The following is a 16639-nucleotide window of genomic DNA, read 5'->3' on the forward strand; positions in this document are numbered from 1 at the left end:
AATAATTTACCATTATGGTTTGTGATTTAGTGTTGGTTAATACATTACAGTTTTGGTGACCTCTAGTATTAAGGGTTATATATATATATATATGTGTATATGTGTATATGTGTATATATATATATACACATACATATATATATATACATATATATATATATATACACTTAAAAAGACGGTCATTCAATTTGAAATACAGATGTCAACACTGGAATCCTTTGCAATCGTATCATAAGGATTTGGAAAGTCCCAAAATCATAATATAACAAACTGCCTGTTCCATTTGGTGGAAACATTCACCTATAAGGACAATTCCACTCAATGTTAGCACTTGGGGGAGGGAATGGACAAACAACATTTCAGGTCAGGATCCTTCCCCAGCTTCCTTTTCTTGCGAATGAAACCAAAGGAAGAGTTAGATCTCAGCTGAGGGATATGGGTCAAACGCAGGCAGGTGGGACTAGTGTAGATGGGGCAAGTTGGGCAGAAGGGCCTGTTTTCACATTGTATGACTCTATAAACAGTCCCGGCCCTTCCATTCCCTCCCCAGATGCTGTCTGACCCACTGAATTCTTCTAGCACTTATGTTTTGCTTAAGATTCCAACATCTACAGTCTCTTCTGTCTCCGTTTTACACGAGCTTGTGCACAGATGTACAGGGAGGCCAACAAGGGGAAATAAATAACAATTAAAAAAAAAATCAGATAATCCTTTTTACTTAAATATAGAAAAATACTTCCACTTGATTCACGCCATTCGGACAAACTTGACGGATGGCTCCACCTTCTAGCTTGCGGTTATTAAATATTAAGGCTTTGATGGAAGATGAAGGCCTATTTCCAGTCCACTGGAGTCACATCATGTGGCATCTCTATCCTGCCAAACAAAAATATTACATTGCAGTTTTAGTTCTGCAGCTGTGATGTATTGAATATTAACTACAGTGAAAATAATATTCGTGTCAGCTAAACATTCTACCATGCTCGAGGCAAGATCTCGGAACTCAAGGGCTACGATTTCCTCTGAGTTTAATGAGCAGAAAAACAGAAACGCTTGACTATACAACAATATGCAACAAGGGTGGCACTAGGACGGTAGAGCTGCTGCCTTACAGCACCAGAGATCCAGCTTGACGCTGATTACTGGTGCTGTTTGTATGCAGTATGTACTCTCCTCGTGACCTGCGTGGGTTTTCTCCGGGTGCTCCAGTTTCCCCCCACACTCCAAAGACGTACAGGTTTGCAGGTTAATTGGCTTTGGTAATATTTTAACTTGTCCCTAGTAGATGTAGGATAGTGTTAGCGCATGGGGATCCGATCGCTGGTCGGCTGAAGGTCCTGTTTCCGCGCTGTATCTCTAAACTAAACATTAGATGTTGCTGTATAATTCTGATATTTCTCAGGACATAAAGTCAGCCCAAGGTTCTGCCCTTGATACATTCACCCCCACAAAACAATTGATATTTGAGGCTTCTCTTTCCCTCACAATGAAGACCTGTGTGTAGTCTGCAGGGTTGCAAGCCGGGGTGCAGTAGGAGATGAGATTGCCATGGTTATTATCTGTCAGGCTTAGTTTGTTTTCAGCAAACAATTGTACACTTGTTGGAGCTCACCTTGCAGGTCCAATACACCATAGGAGCAGAATTAGACCATTCGGCCCATCTACTCTGCCTTTCAATCATGGCTGATCTATCCCTCTCAACCTCATTTTGCTACCATCTCCTGTAATCCCTGACGCCCTTACTAATCAAGAACCGATCAATCTCTACTTTAAAAATACCAAATGCCTTGCCCTCCACAGCCGTCTGTAGCAATGAATTCTCACAGATTCACCACCTTCTGACTATAGAAATTCCTCCTCATCTCTGTTCTAAACATAATTCCTTTTATTCTGAGGCTGTGCCCTGTAGTTCTAGACTCTCCCATCCTTAGAAGCATCTTTTCCACGCCCACTCTAAGGACAAGGTCAAGGACTTTATTGCTAGAATCCTAAACAACCTACCAATATTCTCCATAACCAATTCCTCTTTCCACTTCATGAATGAGTGTGGGTTGTTTATTTATTTACTTCAGATCCTTCCTCCTTTCACTACTAAGCCTTTGAATCATTGGTTTTGTGGTTTACTTCCAATGTAGCTCATCAGGATTATCAGCACTAAGACACAATTTCAGGTCATTCCCGTCTTCACAGAGTATGACAACCATTTCCTCTTAAAGCAGTATTTTTTTTTTTGTGTGGACAAAAAAGAGCCAGTACACAAAATAAGCTAGAAAGAAACAAAGTGTACTCAGTGGGTCAGGCAGCATCTCTGGAGAACATGTACAGGGGGGTGCTATTTAGGGTCAGGAAGACTGAAGATGCGTCCTAACCCCATTCATCGCCTATCCACATTCTCATGGGGTACTGCCTGGTCCACTGAGAAGCTCCAGCCCTTTGCCTTTTTCTTCTTCTTTGTAAACTTGCGTCTCTAAAAATTAAACTACTTTTATCAACAATATTTTTCCGTCAATATACCTCCATCTGTTTTGATTTTATGACCAACCAACTTCTAATTTAATAAACATGTGGAATTCTTTACCACAGAAGGCTGTGGAGGCAAAGTCAGTGGATATATGTTTATGCCAGAGATGGATAGATTCTTGATTAGCACGCGTGTCAGAGGTTATGGGGAGAAGGCAGGAGAATGGGGTTAAGAGGGAGAGATAGATCAGCCATGATTGAATGGGCCTGAACCTGACTCGAATGGCCTAATTCTGCTCCTATCCCTTATGATCTTATGAGACTAATAGCTAAAATAAACTGCTAAAAAATTTGAAGGTTGAGTTTTTTTGTGTTTTAGAGTAATGTTGGCATGTATCGTAAAAAAAAAAACTGTCGCCAAGTCATTAAGAAAACAAGTCAAATGTTGGCCTTAATTGCAAGGAGCTGGAGTACACAAGCAGGTTGTAGATGAGGTAACAGCAGACGTACTGCACAGCTATAGGAACTTTACTTAAGGAAGGAAATAGTTACAATGGAGGCAGTTCAGAGAAAGTTCACAAGGTTGTTTCCTGAAATGAAGAAGATGCCGTGGAGAATAACAGCAGATTGGGCACTGTTTATCTCATAGTTTAGAGATACAGCGTGGAGACAGGCTCTTCAGCTCACTAAAAACTAAAATTACTCCAATTTTCTTGTGTACCGCAGCAAGATTGTCATGATTAAAGTTCACAAAAAACATTCCTTGTGATCAAAACCATAGTTTGTGAACCTTCTCTTAAGATAATTGGACATTTTTACCCTAACTCTACAGCAGGGGGATACAGAAATGAAAGTTGCTGTTGAATTCCTCATCTTATTTGTGCATTTTACTGGCTAACATTTGAGTCGTAAGACACAGATATTTTAAAGTGGACAGATTTTGAGATATCCACAGGAGACTGAATTGAAATGAGCACTATTCTGCAACAACTTAGTACACTTATTACTGGGACAGTTCTCCACACTGACCATTGGCTGCAGTTCTGCCACGTAGCTGTTATTCTCCTCGTTTGCTTTGTTACTCCCACTTTTCCTCTTCGCTTTTTCGTTGGTTTTGCCTATAAATTTCTAGAGAGAAGCAATAAGAGTTATTCTGGCAGTGTTTAATGAAAGCATCATTCTATGGTAATAGGATCTCTGAAAAAATGAAACTAATGCTGGTAACAATGCGCACACACACACACAATCAAATATTAAGCTATCTTGAAAGGTCTTCATGACAGACGCATCTGCTCTTTAGATTAGACAAATGCAAATACTGTATTTCTCAAACTTAGAAACCGTCCTTGTAGAGCAAACGTTAAAGGAAGAGCAAGTTGTTTGCTACAAAGTAGTTGAAAGGTCAGCCGGTCCCCAAGTATCTTATCTCTCATTGTGAAGTGCAAGTGAAATGAATTTGCCAGCAGCGGTACAATAAAAAAAAGAACACACAATAAAAATTGACACAAACATCGGTTGGTCTGCCTTGTCCAGCTTACTGAAGTACCGTGCCAAACTGAGCCGAAACAGAAGATGTAGAAGCACATGCCAGGTCAAGCAGCATCAAAGTGGGGGGAAAGAAATGCTGACATTTCAAGTCAACGACACTTCATCAGAAATAAAGAGTGAGAAGACAAGTGGGGAGAGAATGGGTGTAATTTCTATGTTGGAATGTAGATTTAAAGTGACAGATATAATGTGCTGTACAGCATGAAAACAGGTCCTTCGGTCCACCTTGACCATGCCAAACCAAGTTGACATATTGGGCTAGTCCCACTTGACTGCATTTGGCTCCGTTAGAGACAAGCAAAAGAAAAGGAACAAATTGAAAAAGAGACGGCCACATCTGTGGAGAGACAGTAAACCCTCGTTATTACGGACCTCCTTAAAACGGAGTTTGGTTATAACGGACGGACCTACCTACCTTCACCACCAGGTCGGGCTGCCGACCCAAAACGTTGCCCATCCTTTTTCTCCGGAGACGCTGCCTGACCCGCTGAGTGAGTCCAGCTCTTTGTGCCTATCTTTAATATTAACTAGCATCTGCAGTTCTTTGTATCTACCAATAGAAGCTTGGAGTTGCCTTTGTGGTCTAAACAAAGGCGTGCTGCAAAGTTGTGACCCCCATCTGTGTTTGGTTTCACAATGCGAGGAAACCATATTATGGACACCAAATGCAGAAGGTCATAAGGCCTTAAGGGATAGGAGTAGAATTAGGCCATTAAGCCCATCAAGTCTACTCCGCCATTCAATCATGGCTGATCTATCTTCTCCCAATACAATAGAGGTCTTATATCAACGATACAATTGAGGTCTTAGAGAGGTGCATAAATTCATGAGGGGAATAGAACGGGTAGACACACAGAGTCTCTTGCCCAGAATAGAGGAATTGAGAATCAGAGGACATATGTTTAAGGTGAAGGGGGAATGATTTAACAGGAATATGAAGGGTAACTCTTTCACACAAATGGTGGTGGGTTTATGGAACGAGTTGCCAGAAGAGGTAGTTGAGGCAGGGATTATCGCAACGTTTAATAAACAATTAGACCGGTGTGTGGCTAGGACAGGTTTAGAAAATCCCCAGAAATCCCCCAGGGTGCCCGTGGACAGTGCGTAGTCCCTTGCTAAAACCACCCGGACGCTGACGTAACCCCGGAAAAGGGGCAGGCAGCCGGCTCGAGCAGAGCCCTCTTCAGCCTGGCGCCGTGACCAGGCCAACTTGGCCAGGCCCAGGAGCAGCCCCACCAGGACATCTTCAGCCCTACCCTCTCCCCTCCGCACAGGGTGTCCAAAGATGAGGACGGTGGGTGTGAAGTGCAGCCAGAAGGCAAGGTATTGGAACAGGGGTTGCAACCTCTCACACTCCGTATACACGTGGAATGCAGGCTCTTCCAGCCCGCGTGTGTGTGTGGACATTGGTGAGCGGGAGCCTGAGTTGAGCTGGAGGTTTGCTCCTTGCACTCACTCTGCCTCGGGGCACACCATGTACCCGCTGACCGGAGTTGTCTGGATGCACTATGCATCTGGTCGCCAACTTTATGCCCGTGAGGATTGGTGGCTCACCAAACCTTTGGAAGAAGATAAATGCTGATAAACGACAATTGTTTTGCTTTAAAACCAAATAAATATTTTAAAAAACACATTCACATTCTTTCATGTTTAATGGGCGCAGCACAATGACTGAGTCACTGTTTCACAGCCAGAGTTCCGGACCATTGATCGAGAGGCATGAGTTCAAATCCCACCATGACACCTGAGGAATTTAAACTGAAGTAATTAAATAAATCTGGAATTAGAATTAGCCTCAGTATTTATTTATGCCTACAATATTCTGTTGTGCTGAAGCAAAGCAAGAATTTCATTGTCCTAACTGGGACACATGACAATAAAATCTCTTAAACTCTTGAACTTATATGAAACTGTATGTAAACAATCTAGTGCACTGAATGTCCTTCAATGATCTGCCATCCTGTCTGCTAATGTGACCCTAGATCTTGCCCTCACTGCTCAGGGGTAATTCACAAGGGCAATAGATGCCAGCGTTGTCCATATTGCCAGACCAAATGAATGGCCTGCCCGACCCTCAAGAGACAGAAAAGTAAGAGCTGGCAGGGCAAGAGTCAAGAGAGCGAGGAGTCAAGAGTGTTTGATTGTCATATATGTCACCAAAACTGAACAATTAAATTCTTACCTGCAGCGGCACAACAGATGTCTTCACATATACCATAATAAACACCATAATAAACAACAAAAAATATTAATAATTTAAAAAAAAACTATCAAACAAACAAATAGGGTGACACAGCAGTCGAGTTGTTGCCTTACAGAGCCAGAGGCCCAGGCTCGATCCTGACTACAGGTGCTGTCTGTACGGAGATTGTACGTACTCCCCCTGGCCGCGTGGGTTTTCTCTGGGTGCTCCGGTTTCCTCCCACACTCCAAAGACATACAGGTTTGTAAGTTAGTTAGCTTCAGTGAATTGTCCCTAATAAGTAGGATAATGCTGGTGGACAAGGGGTCGCTGAGTGGCACGGATACGGTGGGCCTAAGGACCCAATTACGTGCTGTATCTCTAAAAAAAACAAGCTATACAATAATACTGCAAAGACAGGAACGACACGGTGGTCGAGGGTTATCTGGTCCAGTAAGTTATTGTTTACTCAGATCCACTGATTGTTAAAATGTTCATCTGGTAGAAAAACCCAAAGGAGAAATAAATCAGATTTCCTTTGTTGTCTTGAGATTGAGTGATGGAAGTGAAAAGTCCCACCAGAAACGTCGAGTTGGACATGGTGAGCTCTCATAGTTTAGGAAAGTAACTGGAGGAGTGCAAAGTGTAACATCTGTGACTATATTTGGGACGACAGATGGCACAATGGGCTAAGTGTTCGGCTGGCGACTGGAAGGTGGCCGGTTCGAATCCCGCTTGGAGTGCATACTGTCGTTGTGTCCTTGGGCAAGACACTTCACCCACCTTTGCCTGTGTGTGAATGTGTGTGAGTGATTGGTGGTGGTCGGAGGGGCCGTAGGCGCAGAATGGCAGCCACGCTTCCGTCAGTCTGCCCCAGGGCAGCTGTGGCTACAGAAGTAGCTTACCACCACCGAGTGTGACTGAGGAGTGAATGAATAATGCGATGTAAAGCGCCTTGAGTATTAGAAAGGCGCTATATAAATCCCATCCATTATTATTATTATTATACAAAAAACACATGGAGGGAATACTTGGCAGCTCCCAGGGAACAGTAATCTGTCCTGAAACAGCCCCACCAAAGATGGCAGCACACCATTATACAGGCAAGTGGGAGTCGTCTTTGGGACATCTCATAGAGTCTCATCAGATCAAAGACAGGCAAGAAAACTTCTTGCTTAAGATAGACACAAAATGCCGGAATAACTCAGCCGGACAGGCAGCATCTCTGGGGGGAAGGAATGGGTGACGTTTCGGGTCATGTGTCTATCTTCGGTGGAAACCAGCATCTGCAGTTCCTTCTTGCTTAACACTCACCGTCTCCCCATCAGCTGATGAATCGGTGCTACTCCGTGTTTAGCGACACTTGGACGGAGCAAAGCACAGGATCCTGATAAGATCTTCAGTGGCGATCAGCGAGAGTGGCTTGCTCTCTGAGCTGGCCCAGTCCGGAAGGCCTCGGTTGCCAAACCAGGTAGTGGGTGAATTGGCACCTACAGAATGCCGACTTGACCTCGTTCTTACCAATCATCTTGTGGACAACAGCAGCAATTGGAATTCATTTCCACAGATATTTTTATACTGTTTTTAACTGTGTTTATGTGAGGGGCGGGGGGGAAGGGAGGGGGAAACTTTTAAAATCTCTTCCCTGCATGGGAGACCCGACCTTTTCCCTGTCGGGTCTCCGTTGTCATTGGGGCCTAGCACTGTGGAGCGGCCTCCAACCGGAACGACCTGGGGGCTCCAGTCGGGGAGCCTGCGGACCACTTACCATCGTGGGGCTGGCCGGCCTCGGAGCCTGGGGAGCGGTGGTGGCTCGCTGCTGCGGCCCGACTATGGAGCTCGGAGGCTCCAGCAACGCACCTTCTGTGGACTGTGATATCGGGAGCTCGTGGGTCCGGGTGGGAGACCGCTTTCCGGAGCACCCGCAACGCAACTTCTCCAGCCCGTGTCGCGGGGTTGGAATGAACCGGAGCGGGGCCGTTCATCGCCGCGGGACATTCCAGCGCCCGCCGAGGACTCCAACATTGTGACATTTAGACCTGGAGCGGGGCCGTACATCGGCCGGCACGGCCTAAAATGGCCGTGGGACTTACCATCGCCCGCCTGGAGCTTCAACATCGGGAGAAAAATCAAGAGCAGGGGAGAGAAAAGACTTTGCCTTCCATCACAGTGAGGAGGAGGTTCACTGTGATGGATGTTTGTGTGATTGGTTGTGTATCCAGTAGGAATCGTTTTTTTGTTGGTATGGCTGTAGAAACAGAGTTTCGTTTGAGCCTCACTGAGGTTCAAATGACAATAAATATTGTATTGTATTGAAGGCAGTGGAGTCCAAGTCAATGGATATTTTTACGGCAAAGATAGATAGATTCTTGATTAATACGGGTGTCAGGGGTAATGGGGAGAAGGCAGGAGAATGGGGTTGAGAGGGAAAGCAAGATCAGCCATGATAGAATGACGGAGTAGACGATGGGCTGAATGGCCTAATTCTGCTCCTATCACTTATGAACTGCATACAATAGCATTGGTGGAAGTGATCATCACACAGACCTATCTTTACACAGGGGACACCATCCATTGTGTTGTATTGCAACAAACAAGCAATGGTTCAGATCAAAGCTTTTGGAGTCTTGCCACATCTAGTTGTAACAGATGATGGACCATTACTCAGCTCCTGGGAAGAAGAGGCTCCACGAATATCTTATTTTACAACAATGGACAAGGCCAGCATGTGAGTGCCAAGGGCAAACTGAAGCGTTTACATCGACATTCAGCTACAAGTGACAAGTAGATCCACCTTGTCCCTCTCCAGAGGTTCTGATTTGTCTCAGAACCCAGCCACATGAATGTAATGCAATATCATGACACGGTGATGTGCGGCGCGCATGAAGAGGCTGTGAGCTGTCCACCACCATTCTAGCTGTGGGGTAATTGTCCTTGTTTGGTCATTTGACACACACTCTTCCTGTGATAAACGCGAAATGTTGGAGTAACTCAGCGGGACAGGCAGCATCTCTGGAGAGAAGGAATGGGTGACGTTACAGGTCGAGACCCTTCTTTTCCGACCCGAACACGTCACCCATTCCTTCTATCCAGAGATGCTGCCTGTCCCGCTGAGTTACTTCATTGTTTTTTGTCTATCTTCGGTGTAAACCAGCATCTGCAGTTCCTTCCTACACATTCTCTTTTCCGTGATAACAGCCCGACCACCAACCAATCCCTTAGTGCCCATCAGACAACAGTGACATTATTAAATGATGTTATTGAAGAACAAGTTGATTTGTAGGTAAAATGGAACATGTTGATCCATCCTCCCACCACTCCTGCCTTTCATTTGCTTGCTAGGGAAGAGGGGAAGTGGAGACCGGAAGGGACAGCGCTCCCCCTTGCACTTACCATTAGCTCCTTGTCCATGAAGTATGGTTTCTCCGCAGTCCCATCGTTAGTGGCCAGATCGACGGCGTAGCACACGAACAAGACATCCACCACCATCTCAAACACCGACAGGAAGCAATGGGCCACCAAATAGGCAAAAAAGGCCACCATTATGAGAGGGATTGCCCAGAAGTTCAGGTCACGGGTGTAGTTGAATGCCATGAGTCCTCCAAAGACTGTGAAACACACAATGAACACCTGAAAAGAACAAGTACATCACATTCACAAATATCAAGCAAAACACCACTTCTAAACCCAGGCCGTGTATCTTGTCAACCCTTAGAGCGGCACGGTGGCGCAACGGTAGCGTTGCTGCCTTACAGCGTTTGCAGAGCCGGGGACCCGGGTTCGATCCTGACTACTGGTGCTTGTCTGTACAGAGTTTGTACGTTCTCCCCGTGACCCGCGTGGGTTTTCTCCGAGATCTTTGGTTTCCTCCCACACTACAAAGACATACAGGTTTGTAGGTTTATTGGCTTGGGTTTGTATACTTGGTATGAGTGTAAATTGTCCCTAGTGTGTGCAGGCTTGTGTTAATGTGCGGGGATCGCTGGTCGGTGTGGACTCGGTGGGCCGAAGGGCCTGTTTCGGCGCTGTATCTCTAAACTAAACTAAACCCGCTTACATGATAAGGTTTTTACAGCCAATTATTTCCCCTCCATTTCTGTTTGCTCCAAGTCTTTACCAGGATATGAAATCAGGGTGTATAGGAATGTATAGGGATGAATTGCAGATGCTGGCTTACTCTAAAGATAGACGCAAAATGCTGGAGTAACCCAGCGGGCCAGGCAGCATCTGGAGAGAAAGAATGGGTGGCAGACAGCACCCATGGTCAGGATTGAACCCGGATCTCTGGCGCAGTAAGGTGCAACTCTACCGCTGCACCACTGCGCCACCCCGATTAGATGCTGTCGTGTTAGAATGAAGCAATATCAATTTCAGATGTTTAAGAAGGAACTGCAGATGCTGGAAAATCAAAGGTAGACAAAAATGCTGGAGAAACTCAGCGGGTGAGGCAGCATCTATGGAGCGAAGGAAATAGGCAACGTTTTGGGTCAAAACCCTTCTTCAGACGTATTTCAGATGGATGGATTTCAGATGGATGGATTGACTGATAGTGGTTACATGACACACTTCATCTTCAGAGCTCTCAGTCTGAAGAAGGGTCTCGACCCGGAACGCCACCCACTCCTTCTTTCCAGAGATTCTGCCTGTCCCGCTGAGTTACTCCAGCATTTTATGAAATCAGGGTGTCACACGTCACCTTGGCGGCTGTGTTCAGGTGTGAGCTTGTGAAGGGAGTATTTGGAGACAATTCATTCAACAGAAGTTGAATGAAACAGAAGCAACACTTCCACGCGATCTTTGGCTCAACGAGTCCATCCAGTGGAATCATTCTGACAAAAGGCTTTCCTACTTCTGTTGATCTTTTTAGTTTAGTTTAGTTTAGTTTAGAGATACGGTTCAGAAACAGACGCTTTGGATCACCGAGTCCATGCTGACCAGTGATCCCCGCACACTAACACTATCCTACACACACTAGGGACAATTTACAATTTTACCGATGCTAATTAACCTACAAACCTGCATGTCTTTGGAGTGTGGGAGGAAACCGGAGCACCCGGAGAAAAGTCACACAAGTCATGGGGAGACCGTACAAACTCCGTACAGACTGCACCCGTGGTCAGGATCGAACCCGGGTCTCTAACGCTGGAAGGCAGCAACTCTGCCGCTGCGCCACCGTGCCGCCTCTTAAAAAAGCATTAAAGTGCTCACCTTTCCAAGGAACAACAGGAAGTCTCCAAAGCAGTTGATTGTGGCTACATTCAGCGCATTGTTGACAATGAGAAGGAAAGCATCTTTGGCGGAGGTGCAGAAATTTGTCCCGTTGATCGCAGTTGCAATGTATGCATTCTGAAAGGGAACGTGAAAGGTTTACATTGCACATCTGGGTTAGTTACTGAGCATTGTTCAGGGGAGCATTTTGCAACCTCCTCTCGCCTCCTCTCCTTGCGGCAAGGTGGCGCAGCCACAGAGCTACTGCCTTGCGGCGCCAGAGACCCGGGTTCAATCCTGACTACGTGTGCTTGTCTGTACGGAGTTTGTACGTTCTCCCCGTGGGTTTTATCCGAGATCTTCGGTGTCCTCCCACACTCCAAAGACGTACGTACAGGTTTATAGCTTAATTGTGTTGGCATAAATGTAAAATTGTCCCAGGTAGGGTAGGGTAGTGTTAATGTGCGGGGACCGCTGATCGGTGTGGACTCGGTGGGCCGAAGGATCTGTTCCCGTGATGTAACTCTAAACTAAAAACTAAACTTATGGCTTTCCTACAACTACATATAGTTAGGAATCCCTCATTTCTTTGCAAATACAATAAATGCACTGCTCATTGTTCCCGACTTGATCCTCACAACATTGTATCAGTTAATTGCCATCTCCTCAGCAGATCAATTGAGGGTTCACCTTCAATACCAACAGAAATCTGAATGTCAATGGGTAAATTGAAAGTCCACGGTGTTGATATGAGAACATATGACACAAAAAGCTGGAGTAACTCAGTGTGTCAGACAGCATCTCTGGTGAGAAGGAAAAGGTGACATTTGGGGTCGAGACCCTTCTTCAGACTGAGAGTCAGGGGAGAGGGAACCGAGAGATATGAAAAGGTACATAAAACAGATTAATGAAAGATATGCAACAAGACAGATGTAAGCCAGCAACGATGATCACGGAAGGGTGGAGCCCACAATGGTCCGTTGTTGGCTGTGGGGGAGGAGATAGCGAGTAACACACACAGTGAAACTCAGCAGGAGTTGATACATGAACTCTGTCCTCGTTGAGTCGCTAGACAGCAGTGGTGGGATCTCAGTCTGCAGTGGGAAGTGGGCTGACTGGAAAGTCTTTGCACATTGAACACTCAAGCCATGCAAACAAGCCCAGTTTCCAATCGGAAGTGTGAAGAATGCATTTCTCGGTTTATTTCCAGCAAAAATAAAGTTAGAAGAATAAAGCTAACCTCCCTGCTCAGATTTCCATTAACACCAGCATGCAGGTTAACATTGGTCCCAATAATAATACTATGAAAGTCAGAGTTATTCAGCACTAACAGACCTTGCAGTCCAGCTTGCTCATGTCTCAACTGAGCTAATACATTTGCCTGCATATGGCCCATATCTCTGAACCTTTTTTTTCCTTCCATGTATTTGTCCAAATGTCTTTTAAATGCTGTAATTACATCTGCCTCTTCCAAATCCTTTGACAGCTCGTTCCATATACCCACCTTATACTGTGTGAGACAGTTGACTCTCTGGCAACAATTGTCCTGTTTAAATCTTTCCCCTCTCACCTTACATCTATAATCTCTTTTTAGATTCCCCTAACCTTGGGAAAACACTGTGACCTTGTCCATGCTCTTTGTGGTTTTATACTGTACACCTCCATAAATTCATCCCTCAGCCTCATAGGCTCACCCCAGTCTAAACCTATAACTCAAGCCTCAATATAACTCAACGACATGGATAGGACTGGTTTAGAGGGGTATGGGGCTAAACGCAGGCAGGTGGGACTAGTGTAGATGGGATAAGCCCTTCACTCCCGGTATCATCCTTATGAGTATTTTATAGAGTCATAGAGTGATAGTGTGGAAACAGGCCCTTCTGTCCACTTGCCCACATGTCCCAACTACATTAGTCCCACCTGCCCTTATTTGAGCCACATCCCTCCAAATCTGTCCTATCCATGTACCTGTCTAACTGTTTCTTAAACTTTGGGATAGTCCCTGCCTCAACTACATCCTCTGGCAGCTTGTTCCATGCGCCCGCCACCCTTTGCGTGAAAAAGTTACCCCTCAGATTCCTGTTAAAAATGTTCTGCAACCTTTCCAAGTCAATGACATCCCCCTGTAGCTGGGAGACCAGAACCAAGCACAGTGCTCCAAGTGTGGTCCCAACATCCAATAACCTCAGTAGCCAAAAGCTGTCTCCCGTGGTGGTTTTACACTGACATAACACAGCTACAGGAAATGGCATGGTCATAGGGAAACCAATCTGAATGTGTATTTCATTCAATGTTTATTTGGGATCCTAGCCCATTGAAACAGAGCAAATTGAATAAAATACTTGCCAATTTAAAGGTAATGTATACTGAAGAGAGTGTAGAATGACACATGATCACAGGGTATGGAGAGACATTGACAAAGTGCATGCAGATGGGATTAGTTTGAAATTGGCACCATGGTTGGCATAGGCATTGTGAGGCAAAGGGTATGTCCGTGCCTGTACCGTTCTCTCTTCTATGCGCTTGCAGGAAAAGCCTTACCAACAACGTGAATCCAACCTCCACAGTTCACGTTGAACAGCAACACCCATTAAAGATAGACACAAAATGCTGGAGTAACTCAGCAGGACAGGCAGCATCTCTGGAGCGAAGGAATGGGTGACGTTTTGGGTCGGACCCTTCTTCAGTCTCGACCCATGATGTCACCCATTCAGAGATGCTGCCTGAGTTACTCCAGCATTTTGTGTCTATCTTCAATGCATCTGCAGTTCCTTCCTAAACAGCACCCAGTCATTGTTTCACAACACTGGAGCTCCATAAATGGAAGATCTCTAGTCAGGGTGTATTGACCGGCTGATATCCACGACTCTTGAGGCACATTTTGTGCCCCTGCCTAACCTAGCGGCTCACCACTCTGGGGTCTACCCACCATTGCGACAAGGTGGGGTTTGGGTCATGGTGAGGAGTTGATTAGCTTTCAATGCCCTCATTAAAATTTTCATGCATAGGAAGGAACTGCAGATGCTGGTTTACACCAAAGATGGACACAAAATGCTGGAGTAACTCAGCGGGACAGGCAGCATCCCCGGAGAGAAGGAATGGGTGACGTTTCGGCTCGAGACCTTTCTTCAGACTGAGAGTCAGGGGAGAGGGAGACACAGAGATAAGGATGGGTAGGGTGTGAAAACGACAGATCAAATGGGATGATGATCAAGGAAAATGTATGGTTCATTGTTAGCTGAGGGGAAGGTGACAACGAGGGCTTGCAATCAGTAAAATGTAATCAGGTGGGCAGTTCGACTAATCAGATATCTAGTATGGGGGGAGGAGGGGGGGGGGGAAGAAGGGGGAAGAAGGGGGAGGGGAGGGGGAGGGGGATATCTCATTGTTCCTCCAATTTGCATTGGGCCTCAACTCTGACAATGGAGGAGGCCGAGGGCACAAAGGTCAGTGTGGGAATGGGAGGAGGAGTTAAAGTGTTTAGCAACTGGGCGATCACAAAGGCCAGGCAAGCTGAATGGATGTGGTCCGCTGAATAGATGTGAACAGTCTGTCCCAGTCAGAAGATATCCTAACTAGCTTGTTAGGATACAAATCACACATCTTAAGCAGAGGGTCACAGTTTAAGAATAAGGGGTATTTAGGACTGAGACTTTTTTATCCAGAGAGTTGTGAATCTGTGGAATTCTCTGCCACAGAAGACAGTGGATGTTTTCAAGAGAGAGTTAGATTTAGCTCTTAGAGTTAGCGGAATCAAGGAATATGGGACGGGGTACTGATTTTGGATGATCAGCCGTGATCACATTGAATGGCGGTCAAGGAAAGAGCGTTCACGTCGCGGCCCTGCTCCCAACAATGTTTCCACCACCATGCACAAGAAGCACAAGACAGACACCATTGTATGCAGATGCTGAGAGGTGCGTTCAGGCTGAACAAATTCTAATCTTGTGTATGGACTCGATAAGAAGAACATCATATTGAATGGCGGTGCTGGCTCGAAGGGCCGAATGGCCTACTCTTGCACCTATTTTTCTATGTTTCTAAATGTACACACATGTTTAATAGTGTGTTGAACCTTTGGTATCCTCAACTCAAGAGTCATTGAATGTGGAAACAGGCCCCATCTACACTAGTCCCACCTGCTTGGGTCTGCGGGCCAATAGGCTGCACGCCAATTGTCATGCATGCCAATTCTCTAAATGTTTTGCATTCAATTCGTGGCGAGGACTGCTCCAAAAATGAGCTGCTTCAGAAACCTCTCTCGTTATCACCTGCACAAACTACCGATCGGTACAAATTGTTCCACACAGGCGTCGCTCATTGCCCGGAAAACCCGGATCCCACCGCCAAGTCCCTGAATATGCCTTTGTGAACAGTTAGCATGGGGATGTGCCCGCTGAGGAAGGAGAGCGAGTCTGCTTGGTGCAGTGAGCAATCACGACAAAAAAACCATTGGCCTTGGTCTCATCAAGTCAATGCCTCTGCCAGGAAACATTCCACACACCCGAATTGCAAGATGTTTGTGCCAATGGTTTCGGCAGTCGAGATACTGTGGAAAACCTTGTGCCTGGAACACAAACCTCTTCTAATAGCCCCCAGCCGCTGGGATAATCGCTGGTCTCTGTGACTTGCTGAACTACAGTACTTTTTCCTCATGCGTAGACTAACAATCGAGAGTTCAAAACCTGCACCCGATGATATCAGCCGAATGAAAGCTGCACTGACCCCTAACAGCCATTCAATCTTTCCGATGTACGACTTCGAACACTGCTGTTGTTCTAAAGTGGCATCTGATTATAAGGCTGCTGAGCCTCTCTCTCTCTGACACCCCCTTCCCCCCTCCCCCTGCAGCCACTGACGGGATCGGCATTGTGTCACAGGAGACTGAGAGACAGAGGTGGAGATCGGCCGATTATCAAGCACCTACAGCTAATGCAAATTTAAAGCATCATTTACTCATTCTGCACCATGTCCACTTCTGCACATAATTTGAGGAAGGTCATTCTTGCTATGGAGGGAGTGCAGCGTAGGTTCACCAGGTTAATTCCCGGGATGGCAGGACTGTCGTATGATGAAAGAATGGAACGACTGGACATGTATTCACTGGAATTTAGACAGATGAGAGTGGATCTTATAGAAACATATACAATTATTAAGGGATTGGACAGGCTAAATGTAGGAAATATGTTCCCGATGTTGGGGGAGTCCGGAACCAGGGGCCACAGTTGAAAAATAAGGGGT

At 45.8% G+C, this 16639-nt stretch overlaps 1 protein-coding gene across 3 annotated transcripts in view; it reads right to left on the reverse strand.

Annotated features, from left to right (window-relative positions):
• Positions 1-696: 696 nt before the first annotated feature.
• slc44a3 (solute carrier family 44 member 3) overlaps positions 697-16639 on the reverse strand; it is a 69368-nt gene continuing 53425 nt past the window's right edge. For 2 of the 3 annotated variants that reach the window (XM_033028911.1, XM_033028912.1), the window contains 4 exons: positions 11399-11536; positions 9584-9820; positions 3490-3588; positions 697-876 (listed from right to left, as the gene is read on the reverse strand). In XM_033028911.1, the coding sequence (XP_032884802.1) occupies positions 859-876; positions 3490-3588; positions 9584-9820; positions 11399-11536 (492 nt within the window). In that variant the 3' untranslated portion in view covers positions 697-858. Of the gene's footprint in view, positions 877-3489; positions 3589-9583; positions 9821-11398; positions 11537-16639 lie in introns of those variants that run through there. The other variant, XM_033028913.1, reaches the window with a different exon arrangement.

The sequence above is a fragment of the Amblyraja radiata genome, chromosome 10, assembly GCF_010909765.2.
Source record: "Amblyraja radiata isolate CabotCenter1 chromosome 10, sAmbRad1.1.pri, whole genome shotgun sequence".
Lineage (NCBI taxonomy): Eukaryota > Metazoa > Chordata > Chondrichthyes > Rajiformes > Rajidae > Amblyraja > Amblyraja radiata.